Source organism: Rattus norvegicus, chromosome 2 (genome assembly GCF_036323735.1).
Source record: "Rattus norvegicus strain BN/NHsdMcwi chromosome 2, GRCr8, whole genome shotgun sequence".
Classification (NCBI taxonomy): Eukaryota; Metazoa; Chordata; class Mammalia; order Rodentia; family Muridae; genus Rattus; species Rattus norvegicus.
Genome location: NC_086020.1, coordinates 50,439,519 through 50,454,623, shown reverse-complemented (window position 1 = coordinate 50,454,623; position 15,105 = coordinate 50,439,519). Strand labels below are relative to the sequence as shown.

The 15,105-nt window shown below is 39.7% G+C and overlaps 1 protein-coding gene across 3 annotated transcripts in view; it reads left to right on the top strand.

The window, feature by feature from the left end:
- Parp8 (poly (ADP-ribose) polymerase family, member 8) overlaps nt 1–15,105 on the top strand; it is a 173,110-nt gene that overhangs the window by 126,890 nt on the left and 31,115 nt on the right. For all 3 annotated transcript variants that reach the window (XR_010063588.1, NM_001427069.1, XM_039103521.1), the window contains 3 exons: nt 261–819; nt 2,194–2,244; nt 2,346–2,441. Coding sequence is in view for 2 of the 3 variants with exons in the window: in NM_001427069.1 (NP_001413998.1) it covers nt 261–819; nt 2,194–2,244; nt 2,346–2,441 (706 nt within the window). In the remaining variant the exon portion in view is untranslated. The remainder of the gene's footprint in view (nt 1–260; nt 820–2,193; nt 2,245–2,345; nt 2,442–15,105) is intronic.

Sequence of the window (15,105 nt, the reverse complement as noted above, 5' to 3'; positions counted from 1 at the left end):
CTAAAATTAGATTTTTATTTGAAAATAGAGATTTCTCCAAAAGTTCATTCTTTCTGGGGTTCTGGGATAGGTCAGAGGGAGAAGCCAGACTCCAGTCTTCTTGTGCTAATCAGCAAAGAGGTGGTTTCGTTCCTGTGACCCATTCTGCACCGAGAGCAGGGAGGCAGTTGATCGGGTGGCAACATTAGTCTGGTGGTTGAGCTGGGGCCCTAAGTTTAGGTCCAGTGTTTGCTCTGTGTTAATTGTTGCTAATTTCCAAGGTCGCCCAGCTATCCTCCCCCTGGATGTGGCAAAAGCAAATCCAAACTGAAACCCGAACAAGACGGCATCTCCAAAACTCATAAGCTGCTGCGGAGGACTTGCTCCAGTACCGTCAAAGCTGACGATATGTGTGCCAAGTCGCACAGGACTTTTGGGCGCTCGCTGTCCAGTGATCCCAGGGCCGAGCAGGCGATGTCCACCATTAAATCGCACAAACTTTTGGGCCGGCCCTGTTCCGCAGCCAGCAAGCAGGAGGACTGCCTCACACTAAAGTCCCATAAGTTATTGACTCGATCTTGTTCTGGAGACCCACGATGTGAGCACAACACCAACTTGAAGCCCCACAAACTGCTAAGCAGGTCTTACTCTAGTAATCTCAGAATGGAAGAGTTATATGGGCTGAAAAACCACAAATTGCTCAGCAAGTCTTACTCCAGTGCCCCCAAGTCATCGAAAACAGAGCATTTCAAGGAACCCAACGCAGAGGGCAGGAGGCTCTCGCTTACCTCAGGGCTTATCGGTATTTTAACACCATCATCGTCTTCTTCCCAGCCTCCTGTGCGTAAACACTTTCGTCTTGCCTTCTTAAATGTAGCAAAGGGGCAAGAGATTTGTTCGCATTTTTTTTAAAAATAAGACCTGAGAGAGGAAAGAAGCAAGACAATGTTTTGTTTTTAAATTTGTTGTGTTTTTCCTTTGGAAATATTAGTTTTGTGTACCCAGTTTTTACAGCTGGCCCAGAACAGTTAATATGGGTTCTGAAAAAAATGTAATTACTGATTTACATTTCAATTCATAATCCTATCACTGAATACCACTAAAAATCGAAGGAATTCAATTAGATTTTCAAAGCTGTTAATCTTTATTAAGTAGGCCATTTAGTCTTCTCACTTTATGAGTGGTAGAGAACACTTGTCTCATAATTAAAAATAATATTCTAGTTATACATTAGAAAATTTTGTCTGCAAACATTGTGATCAGTGATAGAGTCCAATAGTCTCACATGTGGTTTTTCTTGGTGTCCATTCTGTGCTAACACAGTTTTGGGGGCAGTGTGGGGTCAGTAGATGACCGTATGATTGGTATTGACTATGAATCAGCCTTACACAAAATTGGCCTCTCCAGTGATTAACATTACAGCCAACTTCTAACAGACTTAAATCATACATGTAGTTATAAAATAATGGTTGAAAGTTTTGGTTGCTGTTTTAAATACGCATACATTGTGCCAGTTTAATGATTCATAGGGATACACCCAGCCTTATATAAGTTGACAATATATAAGAGACTGCTTTTAGGAAGTCATTTTTACAAAGATTTTCCCCTACCACTGAATCTTAGCTACTACTGTAAAGTTACACCTGCTTTAGGAAACCTTGGCAATATTTGTAATTTTATATGACTATTTTAAGGTATGCTTTAATGACGTGGAGAAAGTTGTGTCAATCCAGTACATAAGGAATGTTTTCCATAATAGTTTCACCAAGAAAGATAATTTCAGATAGTTTGTAAAAGAAAATGCACGTATTTTTCCATGTTCTTGGTTAGCCCAGTAAGAGATTGAGTACTGCAACCTTTGGTAGCAACCGTATAATTTTCCTTGAAGGAATCATAGCAGGTAGTAAGATTTGAATATTCTAATGAGGGTGTGGACTTTTTTTATTAGTAATAGAATAAACTAACTTTCTTTTTATGTAATAATGACAGCTACTAAAAGATGAGAAGTTAAGAATATAATTTTGTTTAGGGAAAGTTGCAAATTGTGCAACCGTGACAGGATTAGTAAAGAAATTAAACATTTCGATATTATAATATCTGACAATACAATACTAATGTGGTCTTCTGCATTCATTTCTGAAGAAGGTAAGAGCTGCAATTGCTGTATTTTCCCCAATGAAAAATTACTTTTGTTTTAAACTTTGCTTTTTATAGACAAATGGTGCAAAATGCATTCCAATCCGAGACCGCGGCTTCCTGGTGCAGGTATGAGTTAAGACCATGTACTGTTGGGAGTCCCTAGTCCCTGCTGGGATCGCACATCACTTGAGAACAGCACTGCTTATATCCTTGTGTTGTTTTGTCAGACCATTGAGTTTGCTGAGCAGCGGATCCCTGTACTGAATGAATACTGTGTGGTGTGTGATGAACCACACGTGTTTCAAAATGGCCCCATGCTTAGGGTAAGTTCCCATTGACTGCTCTTCCCCATTAACATAACACAAGCAGTAGCATTCCAATATAAAAGTAAGTAAACAAATAAATGCATTGAGAATAAGTACTCCCTAGGGCAAATTATTTAATGTATACAAAGTGCTATCATTTGCATGGAAAGGAGTTAATATGACTTCCACTGGCGTTTGTGTAAGCAATTTCCTCCTAAGACTGTGTTTACTGTGTCTGTCATCTTTTTATCTCTTTCCATTTATTTCTATATTGGCAATAAGTCTTATAAACTATCCTTATATGCATACTTAATAACACATGGCTTCTGGGGACAGCCCTTTATAAGGCTAGGCAACTAGGCTACTTTAGTGTGTTCGTTCAAAACCACATAAATTAAGACAATATAGAAAGAGGCTCCGTGCAAGTTCCGCTCAAGCACACAGTAGAGTTGGGAGAGTCAGAAGATGGCTCAAACTGCCAATTCAGGGACAGTGTTGTCAGGTCGCCCGAGATGTGTGGAAATCAACCTGTGTGCGTGCTTTGGAGACTGAGTTGTTCAAATTAAAAAGTGGCACATTTTTTTTGCAATAATAATTTTATAAGCTTTAATCGATAAAGGTTGGAAAAAAACAGTTTTTAAATTGAAGTTTATGTAACCTTTGGAGTGGTTTCAATGAGCACTGTCCCATGTAGGCTCTTGTGTCTGCATACTTGATCTCCAGTTGGTGACGCTGTTTGGGAAGGTTAAGGGGAGAGCCTAGCTGGAGGGACCTCATCGTTAGGGGAGGGCTTTGTGGATTTGTGACTTTCGCCATCTGCTTCCTGTGTGGGGTGGAGATGTGATCTCTCATCCTTTTACTTTAACCATGCTGCTATAGCTTGCCTGCTCTCCTAGTCCTCAGGAACCATAAGCCAGAATAGCGCCTTTCTTTTCTAAGTAGCTTTTCGGCATGGTACATCATCACAGCAACAGGAAAATAACTTATACAGTCCTCAGGTCACTGAAGCACATAGCTAAGTGTTTCTAATATAGTCATGATTATAATCACTGTCACTAATTCCAGAACATTCCTACTTCTTAAAGAACTCCACAGCAGTAACAGTCCTTGCCCTCTTTCCCCAGGCCCCCCATCCTGGTGCCAGCAGCCACTGATTTACTCCATTTTTCTATGGATGCCTACAAGGTTCATTCTTGTAACATGGATCAGTACTCTGTTTCCTTTTTATCATTCAGTATTCTGTTTGATGGATGGGCAAACCACATAGGCTTATTCATTCATCAGTTGATACAATCTCCAGGACCTAGTAATGCCCCCCCTCTGGAATGGCTAAATGGTTTGCATACTGAATATACCCTTCTCACCATCAGTATGATGACAGTTCCACTTTCTCCACATCTACAGTCCTTCTTTATTCTTTTCTTCAAAAAAATTGTGTGAGTTCATGTGTGAGTGAGTGTACATATATGTGAATCTAGCTCTCTAATTTTGGTAACATCATAACGCACGATTGTTTTCAGAATGCTCTCTTGCATTTGTTGTCCACTTATGTATCTTTATAGAAATGTCTGTTCAAAACTTTTTCTTGTTTTCATATTGTATTATTTTAATTTTGATTATGGAATGGTACATATTCTTTATTCCGAATATTATATCTTTATTACTAAATCCTTAACATATAAATAAATCATAAAGACTTTATTTTGCATATTTTCTTTCCATTTTCTTGATGTTTTCATTCTAGTAAGTTTTACACTTTGATGAGTCTAATATTTTTCATTTCTTGCATTTTTAATGTGATTCTAAAGAACTGAAATCTAAGCAGTGCGAATTAGCTTTGTTCTCCATTTACAAGTTTGAGTTGGGAATTTATTTGGACTCCCTTGTTTGCTCTATCAGTTCTGTGGCCTTCTTGTCCATTTTTGCAAATGAAAGCAATTGTAATTTGTAAACGTTTGCATTAACCTGCACATCAGTTTGGGAACTCTTGTCATCAGCTAGAAACTCAATATTTGTCTGTCCATCCAAGTCAATCTAATGGAATCCATGTGTCCATGTGATGTCACTAGGAGTGCGATACAGAGGTGGGGCTACACTGGGAGGTGGATCCACTAGACCAGGTAGCCGAGAGCTCCCTTCCTACTCTAGCAAATGGGACAGAGTGGCATCTGTCACTGGCCTTTCTCTTATACTCCTGCGTGACACCAACAGTGGTCCTCCAGCAAATTCTGAGCCCATTGACTTTCTGGCTTCCAAACTATGAGAAATAGAAGGGTTTTTTAATGGCAGTCTTCAAAGACTGACATAGTTGTATGTTAATTTTTCCAGAGCATGAACACAGGATATCTTTTACTTACTTAGATATTTTAAAATTTCTTTCCATGCTGTTTTAAACATTTTAACATATGAGATCTATGTTTATTTGAATAATTTTATGTAAATGGATTTTATGTAAATTTAAATTTTATTTGCAGGTGGTTCTTGCTTGTATAAAGGAATACAAATGATATTTGTAGATTAGCCTTGTATTCTCTAAGTTTGCTGACTTTCTTTATTAGTTCTAATAAGTGGTTGCTGACTTCTTTTAATGACTCTGTATAGGAGATTTCTTACGTTTCTTAGTTTCTTTTCCTGATTCTATGATAGTTAAGGGAAACTGGTTAAGAGATAGTTAAGAGAGCCAGCCCATTGGTTAAAAGATAATTAACATATAAAGAAGGGTGACTTACTTTTGGCTGGTTGATTAGAATACCCTAGTCCATGATCAGTCAGTTACATTACTTTGACATATGATGGGGCAGCATATGACAAGAGGCATATGAGATAGCAGAACTGCACATCCCGACCCCAGGATCAAGAGAGCACAGAGTAGCTGGGACCCCACAATGCCTCTTAAGCACACACACCTGTGACCTAGTGCACAATAAGTAATGCTTCTTCAAGTGTCCGCCATCACTCTGGGGATCAAGGCTTTAACACACAGCTCTTTGGGCAGTACTCAGATCTGAGCTACTCCAGTCTTTTTCAACACAGACGATTCTTGGTTGTGTGGTTTAGAAGTGTACATAACAGGGCATTTATTTTGTTGCGACTTTTGCTCCTTCCAGTTTTTATTTCATTTATTTTTCTAACTACTACTGAAAACACAACTATTAATTTCTGTCTCATTAAACTGTCCATTTCTTCCTGTGGTTTCATCCCCATTTATTTCGCTCATATATTTTGGAGGAATGTGCTGTGCTACCTGTATATTCAATTATATTATGTGTTCGTGATCCTTTGTATCTATTGTCTCTCTTAGGCCTCATTATCCTTAAGTCTGCTTTAGCTCATGTTATCATAGTTGTGCAAGCTCTCCACTCCTCTCCCTCCTCCTGCCTCTCTCCTTCCTACCTACTAATAAAAACATCTTGGTTTCCTATTCATTTTCTCTATGCATAATGTCTATCCCTGTTTATCTTTTTATACCAGCCTTGTATATATTTGTGTGTGTGTGTGTGTGTGTGTGTGTGTGTTTGTGTGTGTGTGTTGTTGTGATGTGGGGACAACACATCAGAGCACATGTGAGATCAGAGGACAACTTTGTGGAGTCAGATCGCCTTCATTGGCCTTCAGCGACTTCCAGGAATAAAGATTATCAGGCCTACGGGAAGCACTGCACTGGCCAGGCTGTGTAGCTCACACTCCAAATGTCTGGGCTTCCTCCCTGATGCCGCTAAGCATAAAACACACGGATTACCTCCTGTTGTATCAACGCAGATTTAAAATAATCGGTTTATTTAGTTTGCCTTTAAATTAGAAAGAAACTGATCAAAGTGATAAAAATAAAAAGGTGCATGTATGTAGTGTTCTTTTTTTTAATTTATTTGTTTGGTTGTTTGGAATTTAACCATTTCAGGTTCTTACCCGTTCTCATTATATCTTTGTGTGCCCCATCTAGGGCTCTTGGGGTTTTAACTTGAAGTATTTCTTTCATTATTTCGAGAGGGAAGTTGCACTAATGATGAACTCTCAGATTTTGTTTGAGAATATTTTCATTTCTTTTTTTTAAGTTTGAAGGACAGTAATGTTGACACAGAATTATTTATTGACCTTTCCCCTTGTTTTTATATATATTTCTTTTCTCTTTGATACTTTGTGTTACTGCATGCTTTTATTGTTCTTGTTTTCTGAAGACAAATTAGTGTGTGTGTATGTGTGTGTGTGCGTGTGTGTTTGTGTGTGTGTGTGCGTGTGTGTGTGTGTGTGCGCGCGCGCGCGTGTGTGTGTGTGTGTGTGTGTGTGTGTGTGTGTGTGTGCGTGTGTGAAGGGTTCCTCCTATGTGAGAGCTCCTCACAGTGCTTCTTTTGGCTTTGATTTTCCGTGATTTTTTACTTAGATTCTTTGTCTTGGCTCTTTAATCGTCTTGTAAAAGTTGCTCAATGCAGTGTCTGTATTCTTGCCGGGCCCCGTCCACCTCTTGCCTTTTTTCTATACCTGGACCTTTATTATTTCTTTATATGCATTCATATATGTCTTCCTTTCTTTTTTCCTTCCTTCCTTCCTTTTAGCTAGGGATCCTGAGTATACTAATGCAGCCGCCTGTGAATCAGATCTCTGTCCTTTCTAGAACTTATTTTTTGGCAAATTCTTACCTAAGTGCCTTCCCACTTTTTCAAGGGTATGTATTTGTTGAGCATTCCTTTAATACTTAGCTTGGCTGTTTACAATTCTACCTTAGCCTGAGTTTCCTCCTTGCAATAATAAAAAATAACCTAGAAATGATATGTAATGCCATCTCCTGATTTTTGTTGTTGTTGTTGTTTAGTGGTTTTGGATTGTTTCTTTTCTCTTCTCTTCTTCTAAATTAAATATGTGGTCTCACGGCTTAGCTTTGGCTAGCCAAGAATGTTTTTGTTTAGTTCAGACTCTCTTCAGATTTGTGGCAGTCTTCCTGCCTAAGCCTCTCAAATGCTGGGATTTTTCGCCAGGAGCCACTGTGACTGCAAATTTTTCTTGGGTGCATGGAGTCCTGGCCAGATATGTGGCCTTTCTTCCCAAGCATCTGTAAAGCCTACATGGTCCTCCTGCATCCTGTTCATCCTCACGCGTCTTTCCTCCCAAGCAGTTTTGTTCCTTCGTTGTTTTCTTATTTACTGCCTCTGTAATGGCCAAGGACACTGACTAATCTTCTGTCCTAATCCTGGGTATAAGATTTAGTGCTGGGTGAGGTGCAGATCAAGCCCAGGACAGGTGTCTGTCCATAGACAGGGTCCATCATAGTTCTTTGTGAATGAACTTCATTCCTTTCTCAGTTTCAGGAAATGTGAGCTGTTATGAATAGTTCACATTCTTACCACAATGTAGCTGTTTGTTTGGAGTAAGTGCTTCTTATTAGAAACTAAGCTTCTTTCCAAAATGATTTGAGTTTGTTGGGCCATTTTGAATAGTGTTTGTAAAGCTTTTATAGGAAAGTGGAAGGGTAGGTTATCACTAAGATGTTTTTGTTGGTATCAGTGTTTATTTCAGTGTTTTGAAAGAAATGCACTCTACTACAACCATGTAGAAAAATCAAGGTTTTAGGTTGAGAAACCATAAATTATGAATGAATGTGAAGTCATGATTGACCTAATATGTGTCCTGATTATTTATTGAGGAGGGGGATCGATCATTTTTCATTATGGACAGGCACTGTGCTTAAATTCTTTGCTTATTGATTTCTCACTACACAAACTAGTGATTTGCTCCTGTGGTTCAAGGAGGGTTTTTATTTTGTTTTGACTTTTGTTGTTTTGTTTTTTGAATCGCAGAGAATAAGCCGTTTGTTCAACACCGTTCAGACAGTATAACTAGATTGCAGAGCCTTGAGCCTGATTCTGTCCGACTTCTGCACTCTCCATCTTCAACATTAACTAAAGGATCTTGAAGGTCCCAAGGTTGAGTCTATCCCACTCTTTGAGGGGGAAAATAAAAGATGGTCTTGCCCTTTAGAATGTTTGAAAATATAAATCACACAGCCTATAAATCAATGATTTTTTATCGGACATTTTTAGTATCTCAAGATTCACATAGATAAATAACAATTCTATTAGAATAATTTTCAGATTTTATGATGTATTTATTTTTATTCAGGGGAAATAGACGACAATTATTCTTACAGTCCATATGTTTTCTGAAAGTCTACTTTTATTTTGTTCTCAGAATAAAATACATGCTCGCTAAAATGGCGTGCGTTTGTTAAATTATTACAGGACTAAGAAGAAAAAATGTCCATGTGACACATGGAGCACGGCAGCTCCGGGTCATCTGTCTCTGCAGACCCCTCCTAGGAGCTGCAGTTGCCAACATTCCAGCCTTGACCTTGAGTTTATCCATGACAGTCCTGTCTCCACTGCAGAGAACAATAGGGATCCATCCATAGCAGACACTCCTTAGGGACGTCTCATGTGTGCAAAGCACTTCGGGTTGTTAGCACACAATCCTCTGTGAATCCCATTGCCTCCGTGACACAAGTGAGCAAGGGTGCATTTTATCCAGCGATACATCGTCCGTGGTTCGTAATGAAGACAAGGTTCTAACTGGGCAGAGTGGCACCAGAGAAGACTCTCAACTTGCAGACTTGAATGATTACATTTTTGTCTTTTGATATTCGCTGCACATAGGGATTGGCAGCCGATTCTTCGTGGTTTAATTTGCTGGCCATTCATTTTTATTTTATTCTTTCTGTCTCCCAATTTTGTTTGTTTTCATTTCTGCATCAGTGAAGGTTAGAGAGAAAACAATATTCTAAATAAATATTTCTGTAGCTAGTTATTAGGTCGCTCAGTGTTACTGTGACAGAGCCCAAGGCTCTGACATTTGACCTTCCTAATGCCGTGACCCTTTTATGCAGTTCCTCAAGTTGAGGTGACCTCCAGCCATAAAATTATTTTCATTTATACCTCATATTTGTAATTTTGCTGCTGTTATGAATCATAATACAAATAGCTGATATGCAGGATATCTGATATGTGACAGGGACATTCCACCACCAAAGAGGGCTCAGCCCACAGGTTGAGAATTTATGGCCTGAGGAAATCAGAGAAATGCCTTCGGCCCTTTAAATAATGTCAGTGATGTGCAGTCATGTCAGCCAATGAGAATCAAACCATCATCTCATGTGGTAAACAGAAGGAACCATCTTTCAATTCTCCTGCAGAGGCTTTTCTTAATTTCGGCTCAGTCAGTAATTCTTGTCCTGTGTCTCTCTTGTATTTACAGTTCAGGACATTTTGCTGTAAGTTTAAGGGTCATGCATAGTTTCTCATTGGATTTGAAACAGTGATTCCCTGACCATTGCTTTAGTCCTGCGACACATTTGCAGGTGTGGTAAATCCTGAGGAGGGTGCATTAGAACACACACCCAGCTGACGATTCAGTAGACAACCCTTGGTTTTCCTCAGCCCCTGAACCTCAGTCCTTGTCTTCCGTGCTTGCTTATTTCTCATTATTTTTCTTTAAGTCTGCTTTTCTTAAGATGCAAATGTCCTTTTCCTCTCTGCTCTTGTAGTCCTAAAACGTTAGTTCCTGCATTCTCCTGTTATTCTACTCGGAGGACTCCATTAGTGCGTGTGATACATACTTTCTGAAAATGTTACTTAGAAGTGTCCCAGCAGGCCAGTTTTCTCCTTATGTGCTAACAACGTTTCTAAATGACACTTGAATCTGCAATACCTGGAATCTATTAACACAGGAGTGTTGTAGAGTCTGGGTTCTTGCCACTGTGGTGGATTGTTAGCACAAAAGCAAAACACAAAACCTGGTGATTGAATCTGGCCCATTTGAATGCACTGGGGTGTCAGTGCAGCTCACGTTTCAGAGAAGCCTTCAAACGTTCAGGAAACAGGAAAGTATGGGAGTGGTGCCTGAAAGCATCTGAATTCCCAGTGGCCTTACCTTCTGCTCTGCTGTTGTGTCTTACTCGAGCCTTTCCTGTGAGCTGTTGGTCTCTGATGGAGAAAACCGTGTCAGTGTGCGTTAGCCTCCCTGTAATCACCAGTACTGGCTGCCATTCTGTGCCCCTGCTTAAGTGACACGTTTCCTGTTTTCCGTACATGTTAGTAAGTTAAAGAGTTAAGATCACTGTCAGCCACCTTCAGTGCACTGGGCCTGTGACAAATCAAAACATCATAGTAGTGGCAGCATGTGACAGAACAGGAGCAAAGAGAAGCAGAGGGAGAGAGATGTGAGGTAAGGCCTCAGAGACCTCCTCTCCACAATCTGGAGCACTGCTGCTTTTCAGCATTTCTCAAGTTGGATCAACTGTTAATGACTCAGTGGATTAATCCATTGATTTGGTTGGCCCCTTTTTTATCTAAACGCCCCCAAAAGCCTGTCAAGTCACCTTCCCCTTCTGAAACCTGCACTAGCGACCAAGCATTCACCCAGCAGCCAGGTCCACCCCATGAGTACACTTTGCCCATGAAACTAGAAATACAAAGAATTACAACCTTAGAGGTGTGGTTCTTAATAGGTTAACATTCTCATTTTTCAATACTTTTTTTTAATTTATTTAATACTTAATAATAATTCTTTGGTTTCCGGGCAAACATCCCCCTTCCCCCTCCCCTTCCTTATGGGTGTTCCCCTCCCAACCCTCCCCCCATTGCCGCCCTCCCCCCAACAGTCTAGTTGACTGGGGGTTCAGTCTTAGCAGGACCCAGGGCTTCCCCTTCTACTGGTGCTCTTACTAGGATATTCATTGCTACCTATGAGGTCAGAGTCCAGGGTCAGTCCATGTATAGTCTTTAGGTAGTGGCTTAGTCCCTGGAAGCTCTGGTTGCTTGGCATTGTTGTACATATGGGGTCTCGAGCCCCTTCAAGCTCTTCGAGTTCTTTCTCTGATTCCTTCAACAGGGGTCCTATTCTCAGTTCAGTGGTTTGCTGCTGGCATTCACCTCTGTATTTGCTGTATTCTGGCTGTGTCTCTCAGGAGCGATCTACATCCGGCTCCTGTCGGCCTGCACTTCTTTGCTTCATCCATCTTGTCTAATTGGGTGGCTGTATATGTATGGGCCACATGTGGGGCAGGCTCTGAATGGGTGTTCCTTCAGTCTCTGTTTTAATCTTTGCCTCTCTCTTCCCTGCCAAGGGTATTCTTGTTCCCCCTTTAGAGAAGGAGTGAAGCATTCACATTTTGATCATCCGTCTTGAGTTTCGTTTGTTCTAGGCATCTAGGGTAATTCAAGCATTTGGGCTAATAGCCACTTATCAGTGAGTGCATACCATGTATGTCTTTCTGTGATTGGGTTAGCTCACTCAGGATGATATTTTCCAGTTCCAACCATTTGCCTACGAATTTCATAAAGCCGTTGTTTTTGATAGCTGAGTAATATTCCATTGTGTAGATGTACCACATTTTCTGTATCCATTCCTCTGTTGAAGGGCATCTGGGTTCTTTCCAGCTTCTGGCTATTATAAATAAGGCTGCGATGAACATAGTGGAGCACGTGTCTTTTTTATATGTTGGGGCATCTTTTGGGTATATGCCCAAGAGAGGTATAGCTGGATCCTCAGGCAGTTCAATGTCCAATTTTCTGAGGATCCTCCAGACTGATTTCCAGAATGGTTGTACCAGTCTGCAATCCCACCAACAATGGAGGAGTGTTCCTCTTTCTCAGAATTTACCCTTAAACTGATTCTTTTCTCTTTTTAATTGTAAATACTTCAGCAATAACTTAACACTTTCGATTATCTAAAATGTACACAATGCTATATGTACTACAACAAACAGCCTTTATTAGATACTTCAATATTTTTTATTCAGTACTTTTTTATGTACATTAACAGAAAGCCACTCTGGGATCAGGTAGGGCAATTTAATTTAATTTATTTTGTTTAGCATGAGAACAGCTCTCCATTGCTAAAGGAACTGTTTATGGATCCTGCCTAACTTTTTTTTTTTTATCAATTCATTGAGTTGGATGTTATTTTTATTCCCATTTTACAGATTTGAAAACAGTTGCGTACATGCTCCATGGCCAACAATATCCAGTTGTAGATTTAATATGTTGGGCTTACATGAAATATTTAGTCTGAGCGAAAAGATCCTAGCGGGAGTGTTTGACAACCGTCCCCAACACCATGCTTTGCTCTCTGTATAAATGCATAACAAGAGCCACCAGAGTTGTAACATTTCTATTCTCAGCAAAGGGTAATTTACATTCATGGAAAACGCAAATTTCTTAAAATACAGTTAGGTCCTAAAATATTCTTTGAGGCTTAGAAATGGTTTTGGAAATATGTTTTCATTGCTCACATTTAAATTGCTTCGATTCAAGGAATTTGAGGTACATTCATCTCAGCTAAAAGGTCTACAGTGAAACATATGTAAGGACACATGTAACAGTTCTCCATACTTTCAAGTTGGTAAATAACGAATATTGTGTAGTAAATATGCCTGTTGGTGATGGCGGGGCTTGGTATCGTTTTATAGGCTAAATTATAGGGAGTTGATTGCTCCTACGCAACGTATAATTATTAAATCTTACAGGTACATATTCAAACAAAGTAAGAATTAAGAATGCCAGACTTGAATATATTTATGCTTATGTGATTTCTATTAATGTACATGAAATAAACTCATTATCACACTGATCAGTTATTAGATGTTCAGTGGCTACATACTATTTAGAATTAAAATTGTCAGTCATGGCAGTGTTTAATGAGGGGCACATAGGAGTCATTTTAGAGTACAAAAAGGCTAGTCTACTGTGTAACTCCTTACATAGTGCCAAGGAGGAGTGTTTTTCTTTATCTTCTTTGAATACGATTCCCTCTCCGTGAAGCAGAAAAGCCTATTTTTTTCTTTGTTCTTTAAGAATTTTCATGAATGTACACAGTGTACTTCCTATATACCAACCCCATACTCCATATGCATTTTCTCCCAGAGAGACCCCTGCACCCTATTCTCACCTTCACGTTCTCTTTCCATAGCTGACTTAGACCATTCAGCGCTGTCGACATGTGCATGCTTTTAGGGTCATTCACTAGAGGATGGAGTCTAGCAGAGGCCACTTCTCTGAACAACACTGTTCACCCCTGCTGTCTTAGCTGTCAAAGCACCCCAGCTAGAGTTGGGACATCATGACACTCTTCTCCATCTGTGCTAGAACTGTGACTGGCTTTAACTTGTGCAGGTCATGTGCAAGCTTATATAGTGGCTGTGAGTTCATGAGTGTAGTGGCTTTGTCATGTCCAGAAAACACGTTCTTGGCAATCCTCCTCAACCCCTGACTCTTAGAATCTTTCTACCCTCAGAAGGATAAGAGTCAGAGGGAGGGATTCAGGGGCACCAAGAATACAAGGCCCTCTAAATCAGCATGATCAGAGTTCTCATGAACTCACAGAAGGAGACTGAAGCAGCATGAACAGGACCTGCACCAGGTCCCCTGCATACAAAGTATGCTTGCCAGTTTAGTGTTTTTTCTGGGATTCCTGAGTTTGAGAATGAGTGGACGTCTAATTCTTTGCTTTCTCCTGGGCTCCTTCCCTTCTGTTTGCCTCGGTCAACTCTGATGTGGTTTTATTCTGTTAGTTTACATTTAATTAGTCCTTATATATCTGTTTGTTTTCTAATGAGAGACATAAAGGGCGTGGGTTGGGATGGGAGGGGAGGGGGAAACTGGGAGGAGTTGAGGGAGGGAAACCATAGTCAGGATATATTATGTAAGTGGGAAATCTATTTTTTTAATTAATAAAAGGAATAAGTCTTTTTGTGCTTTTCTAGAATATCTCCTGAGCTATGTGGGAGTGAGGTCTAGATGTCCCACTTAGGGACAGACATGCCCCAGTTCCTCGTTCTCTGCATTCTGATCAGCTATGGGGGAGACACCTAATTTTAATTAGTTATGTAATTCTAGAAATTTCTTTTAGGACCATCTTGCATTGACAATTCGAATTAACAAATATAATGTAGATAAACAAGAAAAGTGTATTATTGTACAAAACACGTATGTAGATTTAGAAACATTGATCACAAAGTTAGATGTGTTTTGCTTCTCACACACTGAGTAGTTTTGACAGTGTACAAGCTCTACCTAGTGGGGTTTAATATGGTCATAAATTAATCGAGACCACTTAACCGTCTAGTTGCTACATTAAAAAAGGGGAAATATGTTTTTGTCAGAATGTAATTATAGTTTTACTTGTACTTTTTCATAATAATAGAAGATTGTTTGGGTGGTTGTTTTCAGAAAACATATTTCCTAGCTTCCTTAGTTCTCCTCCTCCAGCTGTTGGGGTGCTAGGATGTTTCCAGAAACCAGCTTTACACACTTGAGGATGGGAAGTCGGTTCCTTTTAGTCAAAAATGTTTACAAATAGAAACATGTCCATAAAGTAATTGTGTCATAGCTGCAGCATAAAAATGCGGGTTTCCCGTTTGGAAAAACCTAGACAGTTGGCGAATAGAAGGGACTCGGAGCTTTTTAAGTGAGGGCCCGGGGAATGAATGCAGAAGAAAGCGTGAAAAACATTTCACTGTGTGAATTACCAAAGTTCATGCTAAACAGAATCAGAGACTTTTCAGACCGTCAGTGATGAGGTGTATATATAGCCATGGTCATCAACTATGATACTTTCCATAATTTTTTCTTGTAAGTTTTTAATGAAATCTTAAATACAGTATACTGAAGTGTTTTATTTCTGTTTAAAGCAGCAGCAT